The 13,154-nt window shown below is 27.8% G+C and overlaps 1 protein-coding gene across 2 annotated transcripts in view; it reads left to right on the top strand.

Annotated features, from left to right (window-relative positions):
• The window catches only part of LOC111029050 (hemicentin-1-like), a 214,726-nt gene extending 202,855 nt beyond the window's left edge, over positions 1-11,871 (top strand). For both annotated transcript variants that reach the window (XM_022307883.1, XM_022307884.1), the window contains exons 7-8: positions 8,111-8,245; positions 11,410-11,871. In XM_022307883.1, the coding sequence (XP_022163575.1) occupies positions 8,111-8,245; positions 11,410-11,649 (375 nt within the window). In that variant the 3' untranslated portion in view covers positions 11,650-11,871. The remainder of the gene's footprint in view (positions 1-8,110; positions 8,246-11,409) is intronic.
• The last annotated feature ends 1,283 nt before the right edge of the window (positions 11,872-13,154 follow it).

Genomic DNA, 13,154 nt, shown 5'->3' with positions numbered 1-13,154 from the left:
CCATATCGATTTATAAATTGTACCTATATAATTATTAATAATATCTTGTAAAAAAAAAACAGTTTAACCATAATTATTATTGAGTTTACATTTGTGTTTGTGTATTCAAAAAGTGATTTTTAATGATTTTTTCTTTCTGCTAAATTGTGTATTACCTTTTTCCTTATAAAATAAAGATGAAATTAAATTCTAACAGGCATTGATTGCCCGCAGAAAAAAAGTGAGTTCATCTAAAAACTTAAAGGTTTTAGGTAAATAATAAATAAACATAGTTTTAACCATATAATATCATCGTGGAAAGTTTTAAGTAAACCATGTTTAGCTTGGAACACTGTTTTTAATTCAATTATTTATCACCCACTTGGTTGTCCTATCAAACAATTATCACTGAATTTCGCTTTTCTTCAGTCTGCATCACTTAAATTAAACGCTGATGCTGATAATTTTTTCAATCAATCATTATAATTATTATGAAAGATGTTTATTATATTTTTGTAGTGTTTTCATGAATAAGATTTTCATATATTTTTTTGGTATATAATTTTGAATTATAACTTCTATGTGCACTGATGTATAATTTTTTGTACATTTAGATTTTTAAAATATTGACAAATAGCTTGATTGAGACCAAGTAAACATTTTTGAGGTGTTCGAAGAAAAACCACTTTTTTTAGTTAAGTAATATATTTTTGTTTTTTGTTGAACTATATCAAATTTAATCAAAACTAAATTAGAAAGATTGAATTTAGGAAAATAAATCTATAGAAAACCTTTATCTTTACATATTCATAATAATATAGACAATGTGGATGCAGAATATTATATTATAACGTTATATTATGAGCTATAATTTATATTTTACTAATGCGGGTATATTATATTTTAAAAATAATATACCTCTTACTCGTTTAATTATTCAAAAAATATTGCCAATCCAGTTAGTTTGTAATAATTACTTTATTTTTTTTTATTAAAGTCTTGATAATTTTAATATTTTGTGCACGGGATATTACAACCAAGATATTTTTAATAAAAATCACTAGAAAAAAGTTGTTGTTGGTGATTTTATATTTGTCACCGGAAATTATTTACTGGATTGAATGTCATTGAACAATACAGTTAAATCCAGTAGATGGTATAATATTTATCCACCTCACGTCCACTGCACTACTATTCTACTCCAAAATTAAAAATGAATATTTATAAGTTCTCGTGCCGTGTTCGTATTTTAATGATGTTTTTAATTGAACTAGTGAAACCATTTATTTTATTGTCGTAAAGTTATTAAGTCAATTAATAATCAAATAGATCAGCTATTATTCGTTATGAAGTATGGGTTCATAGTTGCCAAGGACAAGTGATTGTGTATTAGTATTTTAATTTATAATGTGAAATCATAAGAAAGTAAAAAAGAGTTAACAGTTTTTAATACAATTAAATACATGTTTCAGTAACGGATAAAGTGGATTTTTTTTTCAATATTAAAAATAGATAAATATTATTTTTTGAAGTGAAAATTTCTTTAGGCGTGGTAGCGTAAGTCAGATTCATGGCCTCAGCCTTTGCGACCAAAAAGCTTTAAGGGCGTGGCTTACTCGACACTTAAGTTTCTATGGTAATAAATAATAATCCATTTGGTATCTTTATATGAAAATAATAAAATAATTTCAATTAAAAATTTTATTTTTTATTTTTCCAATATAACCTGTTTTCATATTCCTTTACAAAGAAGTTCCATTTCATCCGCGAGTATTAATGCAACACGCACTTTTTATTTTTATTACTATTTTTTTATTATTTCAGCATGAATAACAAAATTATTAGATTACAATTATAAAACAGTTGAACTTAAATTTTATGGAGTGATATTTACTTTACATGTGACATGTCTCATCATTCTTTTCCCCCTGATCACAATATTTAAGGACTGCTATTACCTAACTGTTTCTTTAGCGATTTATTATTACCTAGTTGCAATTTTTTATTTTTAACATACCATGTTAAACCTTAAATCCTGATAACCTATAATATTTTATAGTTGGGTGTCATTACTGATGACTCACTCATTTCGCCATTATAATTTACAACTTAAAATTTAGTTAATTTAAAATATTGTACAGCATACTTCATGAATTTAATTGATATACTAAACGTTTAGCTAGTTAAATGCCATTTACATGCGATGAAATCGTATTATATGTTCTGGAGATAAAATTACCATAGAAATCACAAATTTTAATTATGTTTATCACGAGTAGGATACCTATGTTGCATGTATAGATACAGCTATAGGTAATTACAATTAGTATTCTCCGCAGAAGCTGACTGGTAAAAGTTTAATAATGGGATTATTATACGGCTTGTTTGTATGACACGTTCATTAAATTGTACTTTTTCAACTTGAACGTAAACTACGTTTCACCGACAAAATGATTTACGCGCACCGAAATGATTTATTATGTACGGATGTGCACGATACGGCAATGACAAGCTCCACAGAACCACGTACCCCGCCTTAACCATGCCGATAGCGAATTCAACCTGATAATAACTAAATAACATGATCCTTTGGGCTCGGCGATTATTCCTTGGAATACCAGCTAATACTCTACACAGCAGCACTCGTGCATCCAACTGTTATCGAACGTATATTTTATACCTCCTTTTGAACGAATAATAATATGTTAATAATACGGGCAGAGGGTATTGATAATCGGCAATCGCGATCATTTTATTTTAACATTTTTTATTATTGTGTGGCGGATTAGCAGTAGATACCCGAAAAAAAACTAAACGGTTACTACACTTGCACCTCCCTGCAGTTATTTAACTTCACTGTCATGACACGTACAACAAAACGTATATATAGATGCAATTATCATGCTAATGCGTTATACTCGTATAATATAATACAACATTCGCCTCTTTGTTAAGTACTGGTCAATGGTAGATGATTATTATCATTATGATTATTATGATTACTATTATTATTATCATTATTATTATTATTACTATTACTACGCTGAATCTGACCGAGTATAGATGCAAAAGTGGACTAAGCCCCGTGATTATATTATTGCAGCACTATATTGTCAGAGTTCCAAAGCCCTAGATGCACTGTGTGTATATTATATTATATATACAATGCACTGCAGCCCGTACAAAAGTATGAAAAGTACCCACGATATGCTGTTTTAGAGACGAAACAACAAATTAATTGTATGTACCACGTACTACTGGTAATAGAATTAGTAATATAGTAGTCGCCGTAGCTTTACTATCTATAAATTTAAAAAAAATCGATAAATATTAAACGCTACGAATAAATAAAGCAAATGTTAAATGACAAACAACACTAATCACTATTATACAGGCATTGCCGTCGTGCATTCCCATAACAACAATGATGTTTTCACAGAAAATAAGGCGACTACCGTTTCAGTTGCCATCTAAGTGTCGCAGAGTGCACGGTACAGTCGGTACACCAATCTATATATATCTACCTAATCTATATCTAGTATCTACCTAGACATACACAATAAAACTATTTGAACTGAGTATGTGCAAGACTTAGAGTTAGCCATATAGGATAAGGAGATGGTACACAGCAGTTGACGTGACTCAAAATAAGAGAACGGATTGAAAACGCTAATAATTATAAAAAGTGGTAGCACCTCCTCACACTTCAACCACAGGAAGTATGAAGAATACCGATCTAAACCTGTAACTTAGTACCAATAGATGTTGTCTGTAAATGATTTTCTAGTAGCAGAATATTGTTAAATATTGTTAATAGTAGTCGTGTGTCGTTTAATCTATATACATAAAAATGAATGTCTGTCTGTCTTTCTGTAAGTCTCTCATGAGTTATGACAATCTTAATGGCTGAACCAGTTTTGATTACATTTTTGCATGTGTTTGAGTTGTTCTCTGGATGATTTAGATTCACAATTAGACCTGAAGGGTTGCTCAAACGAGGATTTTGAGTTTTAAGAAGGACATTTTTGTTTGTAAATGGTTGGTATTGAGCATAGGAGAAATAAAAATATGTTATATTAATATGTCGGCAATTAAAAAAAAAACATATTATTTATGTAGAGTACGCGCCCAGCGTACCTGTCAATAATATAATATTCGCATTATCACAAACTAGTCTCATATAGAGGTGGCATTTTTAACGGGAAACGAAGTGCACGGGATCAGTTAGTTATCTATAAATTTAAAAAATGTTTAAACGATACATATTAAGCACCACCACACATAAATGAAAAAAAAATTTTAATTACATAAAAATTACAACTGCATGTGTTAAGTGTACTTAACTAAAATCATTTATTCACAAAGAGGCGAATGTCACAGTCATCGCCGTTTGTGTTATAACTGTAGCAATGTACACGCTGGTACACCCATCCATAAACAAACTCCAAAAATAATCTTAACTGCGCATGTGCAAGACTTATATTAAGCCGGCAGAATGACATGTACAGTGTACACGGTTATACAGTGGTCAAAGTGGCTCAAACAAATGGAAAGATGTGGACAATGTGAATTATAAAAATGGGTAGGAAGCCACCCCATCACCATACTTTTATCGAGACTGCTGTTAGAGGCAACTGAAAAAAATTTATCTAAACCTATATCGTAGTGTCAGTGGACGATGTCTAAAAACGATTTACCCAGAATCGTAAATTATGGCAATGATAAGCCATGTCAAACTATTATCTTTTTCAATAAATATTATTTGATCACTGTAATTTATAGGTAAACTAAGCGTTTCATAAAATTTGTATAACCAGTGCACACGTTTGTAGTAGTATTATTATAGTATCTAATTACTAATTAGATAATAATAGGTAGGGGTATTAGAGTCGTAATAATAGCATTAATAAACTCTCACGAAAATTAGTTGCACCTATAATAAGTCGCATAATTATTAATTAATGTACTGTTTATCTATGACGTGTACTATGATAATATATTATACATTATTATTGTAATAAAATTTCGTGATGTTGTGTTACCTACACGGAAAACTCGATTCAATTTATGTTTTGAGTATTAAAGTTTTGAGGGAAAAAAATTATTTTAGTTCATATATTAGGTAAGTATATAAGATCCGCCATTGGTGGATTTATAGTGTTTTTTTTTTCATTCCAAAAGCATTATAATATTATAAACGGCAAAAAAATAGCTTAAAAATGGCTTGAAAATTAAAACTAAAAAAATCCTCGCCAAAGTATTCAGATAAAACCCTATAAACGGTTTAATGGATAATGTGTTCATTACACTGTGCACTGAGACTTTTAAGTTTTGGGTGTGCAAATCCCGTTTTTTTACGCGTGAGATAGACAGACTGAACTGGAACTTTCAGATTATAATTATTGAAGTAAACAAATTTAAAGCATTATTTTAATTTAATACTTATATTAAACTTTTGTATTGTTTGCGTTTTTAATTTTTTTTTTTAATCCAAATTCCTTGCACTATTTTGATGATTTACTAATTGCTATTGTTTTCATCATGTGATGATACCATGCTACTATAAAATTATATTCTCTCAAAAGCCTCTGTCACATGTATTAATTGGTAAATTACAACTATAACTCCATTTGAATTAATTACTTACTTATAATTTATAGATGCAAACATTAATTATTGCATTGGCTTAAATGTTTCTGATAATATTTGTAAGTAGATATACATAAATTTGTTTATGGAAACCTATATTATTTATCGCACGGCTTGATGACATTTATTACTTTAATTTAATTAGCGTCGTTTTTTTTTTTTTTTTCAGTTTACAATTTAAAAATTAATTTTGTTTCTTGGAATTTACTGCCGGGTAAACCTGCTAAATCGTCAGTTGAATACTTTTTTTTTGTTAATTTTTAATTTGATACATTTTTGTTGTTGTTAATTATTGTAGTTCACTTTCACTTAATGACTCGTCGGTCAACCGTTTTGTTAAGCCAATATTAAAGAGAATGTTACACGACAAGTCTGTTATGACAGTTTTATCTTTTGTACTGTTATGAAAGTCACTATTTTTAAACGAATACTGAAATTTAAAACTCATTAACAAAGTCTATGATTTAGAGGTTCAAACATTGTTTACAATAAAAACTAATTTGTTAAATTCTTGATTTTAAACACATGCACATAGAAATATTAATAATATCTTTAGACATAGGCAGTAGTTATTATGTCAGTAATAAAACAACGGGATTTAATTATTACTTGTCTTCAATTAATACTAAACATTAATTATTATTTTATATCTTCTTGAACTGTTTTGCATAATTGAGACTTTGCTTTAAAACGCCATCTGAAATAATTAAGTTATATTAAATTAATCTGTATGTTTACTTTGATGTATTTTAAGTAAAAACAATATAAATATGTTTATGCTTGTACGTAATAAGACTCTTTTGGTTTTATGAAGGAAACATGATAAATAATGAATAGGCAATTTTTAATCTAGAATATTTACATTAATTATGAGAAATGGTTGTGCTGTCATGATATTTTAATGGGTAATAAAATAATTACTTTTCTAAAAATCATTTTAAAATCCAACTATGAAAATTGAATAAATATATATCTTTGGATGTAATTATAATATGAAAATTATTCGCAGTATTTTAATCACGGAAATTTTTGTGAAATGACTTATATTAAAAAAAAATATTCTGCTAATCTTTAACATTATTTATTTTTATTTCAGACTTTTAGATTATGAATGATCCGATGAAAGTATTAATTTTACAATGATATGGGTTTTTTATTATGTGTGTGTTTATGTTTACACGATGTACGTATAGTAGAAAATTTTTTCGATTTTTCACATGAAGAATAGTTTCTGATTGTCAATTAGATCTAGCGGGTACGTACTTGAAAACTCAAGAATGAAAATGTCTTGTATTTTTGATAATAATCGTTAAAACATAAAAGAAACAGGAATTTTTACACGAAACCAGTTTTAACGAAATCGATTTTCTTCTTATGGTGTTATTCTGGAAATAAAATCGATGGATATATTGGAAATTCACCAAAAGCTTATAATATCATTATCCACACGTCGTATAATATTATGGAATAACTAGAAGTCGCTCTTCTTGAGTTTAACATGGACTCTCCTGAGTTATGGGGAGGGGGGTAGATTTGTAACACATGTTGGAAAATTGAAGCTGCCGGTAGAAAGGTAATTCACATTATTCAATTTGTTTGAATTTTTGTGAATATCGTTGACTGTGTTTCCGAACAGAGTCAATTTTCTGTTTTTCAAGCAATTTAAAGGTGATAAAAATTGGAATGATAACAAAAATGCATGTAAATGTTATCAATATCAGTGTAACTAGAAAAGAGCATTGTGTATTTTTGTTACATACATGGGTACATTGATTTTCCAAAACTTCAACAGATTTTTGAGTGCTTAGCGGTTATTTCCACCGGTAAAAAACCGGTTTACCTTCTGGTTGTTCTGTGTTACAATTGTCATACAATTTTTATTTCTTTTGAGAAATTTACAGACATTTGACATTTTAGATTTTTCTTAATTTTTCCCTATAAATATTGATTTTTTGTCTGTAAAAAGTTTGAAAATTCAATACATTGTTTGTAATTGTATAAAATAAATATCTACTCAAAGTACCTATATTGATAAACTGTGTGGAATGGGTGGGAAACCAGTAAAATGTTGGTCCCCACTACTCTACTAGTCCACTGTTCAAAATACTTATAACTGTAAAGGATTCGTTAAAAAAATGATCTTTAAAAATTCAAACTCTCAGTCAGATATTATGGTTTGGAGTATGGATTTAAAAATGAATATGTTAGCATTCAGAAAGATAAAAAAACAGTTAAAAAACGATAAGAGTACAGAGTAATAAGAAATTATACATATATGTATGTTTTTTTCTAAAACGTTGTTTTATTCAAACGTATTCAAATTCTGTGAAAAAAATATTACTAAAAATGAAAAAATGTTAACCACTTTATGAAAAACTAAGTGTTCACATAAAAGAACCCCATTGTTTATTTTACTCTCGAAGCTTAAAATATATTTTTATTATAAACAGACAGACATTTTTCAAGATTTTGTATATTGCAGGTGGGCACGGGCACCGGTATTATGACACATTATTTCAACTTGTTCGTGATTGTGCCTACGGCTGTGATATCGGGCAGCGATGAGTACCACACACCCGAAGGAAATTCAATAGTATTGTCTTGTAAAATTGAAAATGTGAGTATTGACTGATGTAAATAATACCTAAAAGCATGTGTTGATAATATATTATATTATTTAAATTGTTTTATGTTTGTCTTAAAATACAAGCTTAGTTGATAAGGGTTAACCACTGCTGATAAACAATAATATGGAAACTATATTAAGCACATTTTTTTTTTTAAGAAAAAAAGGTTAATTTGACTATGTTATTATTAATAACTACACGTGTTATGTATATCATTTAATTTTTACAAACCAGACTTCTGGCCAACTGTCCTGAAATATTATAATTTATATGAAATAGCTCGGATGCAACGCGTGTGATGACAAACATCGCTAAAATCCCAAGTGATCACGGTTAATAATTTGGACTGGACAAAATGTAATAAACATTAAAGACCGCATAGGGGGAGGGGGGCAACTAGCTAATGCTTTTGTCGTATATAGGTACCTATCTCGTACGGATAATATTAGTCTCACAACATTTTTACCTTAATATCATAATGGCAAAATTTGCCTTGGTGCTTACTTATAATGAATAGCTATACGGTTTTAATTAATTGCAGGTGGACGCCGGGGCGAGTAGGTTCTAAGCACTACAGTCTATATATATATATATATAAATACCTCTGCGCTCTAAATAAAATATCTTTTAACCTCTCATTTTGAGTCAAGAGCATCCACAAAAATAATACATGGGTCATCTAGAACGCCGTAGTGAAAATACGTTTTGTGGTATTATATTATATGGTATCCGTGGTAAAAAAAAAAAAAAATGAAGAGGAAAAGGTAGTACGAATAACGTGAACAAATAAAACCTACCTCGGAAAGCACAATATTATTTTCAATAGAAAAACATCGAAAGGATTTAAATACGAGATTGGAGGACTAATAAATCTTAACATAATTTCCAAATTATTATTAACATCCCAGAATATCAAATGCATGACATTAATTATTGATAGTGGGTACAAACTGTGATTTTCCATCAAAATAGAGTTAAATATATATGTTGAACTTGAGTGTAAAAACAACTCTTAGTTAAATTACCTAAGTTTTATTATTAGTAGGGAGCGAATTTACATCTAAATGTATATTTTTTTACTTCAAGGTATTTAAGATTTGTTAAGAAATGTTTACTATTTGAATTATTCTTACTTAAAATTACTTACTCCAATTTTACTTAGGAAATTTGTACATGTTTCATTAATTTGTAAATATTTTCAAATATATTTTATAGACCATATTTTCATATTTATGTCCATATTTTTATTACATATAAACCATTTCCTAATTATTAGTAACTTTAATTTTCAATTAAATACACACTCGTTTGTTAAGAGGTAAAATGAAAAACAATTATTACACGATAAAAATTACTATTATAATTAATTAACTATGCATTATCGCTACAATGTATAAAAATAATATTGTGTGATATCAAAGTGAGAATAGTTATGTTAAAAACCCCACTACATGTTTCATTACGTTAATATTACGATAATTGCCAATAAGTATGAATTAATAAAACTAGATTCACATTTTACTCACAATCACATACCTACACAAAGAATATATATATATAATATATTATTGTTTACAAGATTTAATAATATATTTAATTTAATTTTTGATATCTAATTTTGGAAATTCATACATTTATTAATAATTGTTATACCTATAGGCTATAATCAAAAAAAAAAATGTGAATTGTATAAATTGTTTTATTTTTTTACGCACATGTTGTGTTGTTTATTTTTAAAATTATGGCAACTATTCACTAGTCACCGCTCATGTAGAATTATATGTTATTCTTAAAAATACCTTTTATGGTTTAATAATATTTTCGTAGGATTATTATTCATACTATATGTATAGAACATTTTTCAGTTAAATAATATTGTTCAGTTCAACTATAATATTGCGAATTATTTACTTTGTCTGTTTTTATGATTAAAACTTTTAGTGTTTATTGAATTTTTTTTTTTTTATTCATCATATTATTATATTTTCTCAGTTATTTCCATTTAATTAATTTTTTTTCATTATTATTTTCATACTACAATAAATTAGTGAAAAAAATCAATACCATTAAAATATAAATATTGTATTTATTATTTATTCACTGGAAACTATATAAAAAAAAAGAATTCAATTTTTACTAACGTTAATTTATTAGTATAATAACCATCGTTTCTTTTAGAAGTAAAATAAATCACACGAAACATAGAATAGTATTAAAATTTTTAGTCACGGATATTATGGTGTATAAAAATGTCAGATAAAAATATGATTTCAGTTAAATCTCAAGGACTAAAATAAATCGTGATTGATCACAATCTTACATCATTATTATCTAAGTATAAATATATATTTTAAAATACTTTATTTTGCGGGATGGGCACTATTTATTATATAAAAAATAGCAATTTATTATTAAAAAATTATTAGTATATTGTTGGCATTATCACCGGAAATTGAATTTACTATCGAAATACCTGAAGCATGAAAAATATTATAAAAATGTATCGATTGTGTTAAGGGCTTTGATATAGGTACTCAAACATCCAAGTGTAATATTTAGGTACATAAATTTTTGATAAAACCAAAATTATATAATATGCAACCCAATTATTTTTCATTAAGTACCTATACATAATAATATACATTACAGGTACACACACTGTTATACGTACACGGCTTCACCTAATTCACATAGATAATTAGTTTAAAAAACCTCGACAATTTAATAAGACCAAACAACTAATCTATATTATTTTGGTATTAGATAATAAAATATTATCATGGTTAAGAATACATTACAATAGGTACTCAACTCTCAAGTACCTGTAGAGATTTCGTTCATACATTTTGAATTATATTAAATTTAAAAAATCAATATAGTATTTTCCAAATAATCGTACGTTATTTATGCATATGTTGTTTTTTTTTTTTGATAACATCTGCAAAAAAAACCATGTTTTCGTGTTTCTGCATGCTAACAAGTTTGTGAGATTTATTGAATTCGCTAAGCTTGTCAACCATTCCTTAAACACGAGACTGCTGAATTTTCGTACATCTAATAACTCATAGTGATGTACTGTAATAATAACAACAACAACAACAACACAACGCTATGTGATTTAAAATTTATTTATTTTCAATTAATTTTGATTTAGAGCCCGGTGCCGCCGCAATACGTGTTATGGTATCATAATGGCAAAGTTATATCATCCGGTCATTTTAATAAAAACGGACTGAAAACCGATCGCCTGTCTATCAGCACTGAACAGATAGATCGTAAAATTTACAGTCGCTTGACAATCACAAAAGCAATCCAGATTGATACAGGAAATTATACGTGTCAGCCTCCAAACACTGACCCGGACTCTACTTACATTCACATCACGCCAGGTTAGTTTAATTCAAATCAAATAAATATACCTAGTACTTTATCGAACGCAGGCAATTGATACAATTGAATAATTATAAATGTGTTTTCAAAATAGTAATGGTGTTTAGTAGGTATAGGTAGTGGCCAGTAGGCATTGACGAAATTGATTATTCCTTATCAATATCTGTGTAGGTTGATAAATAATTATTGTTGCATTATAATATAATAATATACTTCGTACTGTGGATATAAATTATTACCCAATATCTGTGAATGAATAATTTATCAACAGGTTTTTTTTTTTGAACAACACAACTACTGAAATAGATATTTATTGAGGGATGTACAGATTATTATTTTATTTATTTTCCTAGCAATGAGTTAATTTTAGATAATCAACCGAGTTTAATTTCAATGAGAATAAACTTATAAATATTTATTATAATAAGATATTACAATAAGAGCAGTTTAAAAGTTTTGATATTTTAAAATATAACTATTTTAATTACGTCTGAGTAGTAGTTTCAATATTATTTTTTTTTATTTCATTCAGATCACAGACTATATAGCTGATCCTGTGAGTGAAATCTTATAGGTTAATAAAATAATGTTAATGATATTAAAAACATTATTTATTTCGAAACTCTAGTAAATTTAATTTAATTAATAAACTTTACAATAATTTAAATATATGGTTTTCATTTCTTTAAATGTATTTTACAATGCACAATCCATAAATATAAGATTTACAATAAACAATATAATTATGTTATATTGTGATATGAATTGATTTTATACAAGAAAAGGTAACTACCAAATAGTAATTATACTTTATAGTTAGATTTGTCAGGTACGAATTAAAAAAATATAAAATAAGATGAATATAGAATTGTTTTTAATTTTATCTGAAGACCAGAATGATATAATTTGTCTAACGCTTGGGCTGCCAAGGAGGAAAGATAAACAATATTTATTTAACAGAAGGAGTTAATGAAAAGTTTTATGAAATTCATAAAATGGTGCAATGTTGAATGTCGTTTATAAGTTATGGGTCTGTTGAAATATATTTTGGTCATTTACGAAGGTGTGTAAATGCTTTATGACTAAATTTTCACTCAGTAAAAAGATAGGCCAGATTGTTTCATGAGATGATGGAAATCATGTGGTTTTCTTGATTTTGAGTTTTAAGATGATAACTGAGATACGGGAAGTAAGAAAGCCACGAGGCAAAATTTAATATGAGTGTAGGATGTATTAGTAATTTTTCAGTTTGTTGAAGAGCAGACATTAAATCTAAAGTGGATTACACACTAGGCGATTCGAACGCACGTTTACGTGCGTTTCGAACGTCGCGTTTATTGAAACGCGAACGCACACTCCTTACACATTAGATGCGTTTCGATGCGTTTTTCGGCGTTTTGAAATCGCGCCGCGCTTTCACACTAGACGATTTGGATGCGTTTCTCAAAAATAAAAAGCGCGGCAAATGTTATTTAAACCATTAAATTATTTGTAATTTGTTGTATACTA

Source organism: Myzus persicae, unplaced genomic scaffold, assembly GCF_001856785.1.
Source record: "Myzus persicae strain clone G006 unplaced genomic scaffold, MPER_G0061.0, whole genome shotgun sequence".
In the NCBI taxonomy this organism is placed as follows: domain Eukaryota; kingdom Metazoa; phylum Arthropoda; class Insecta; order Hemiptera; family Aphididae; genus Myzus; species Myzus persicae.
Note: the sequence above shows the minus strand (reverse complement) of the source record. Positions and strands in the feature narration are given on the sequence as shown.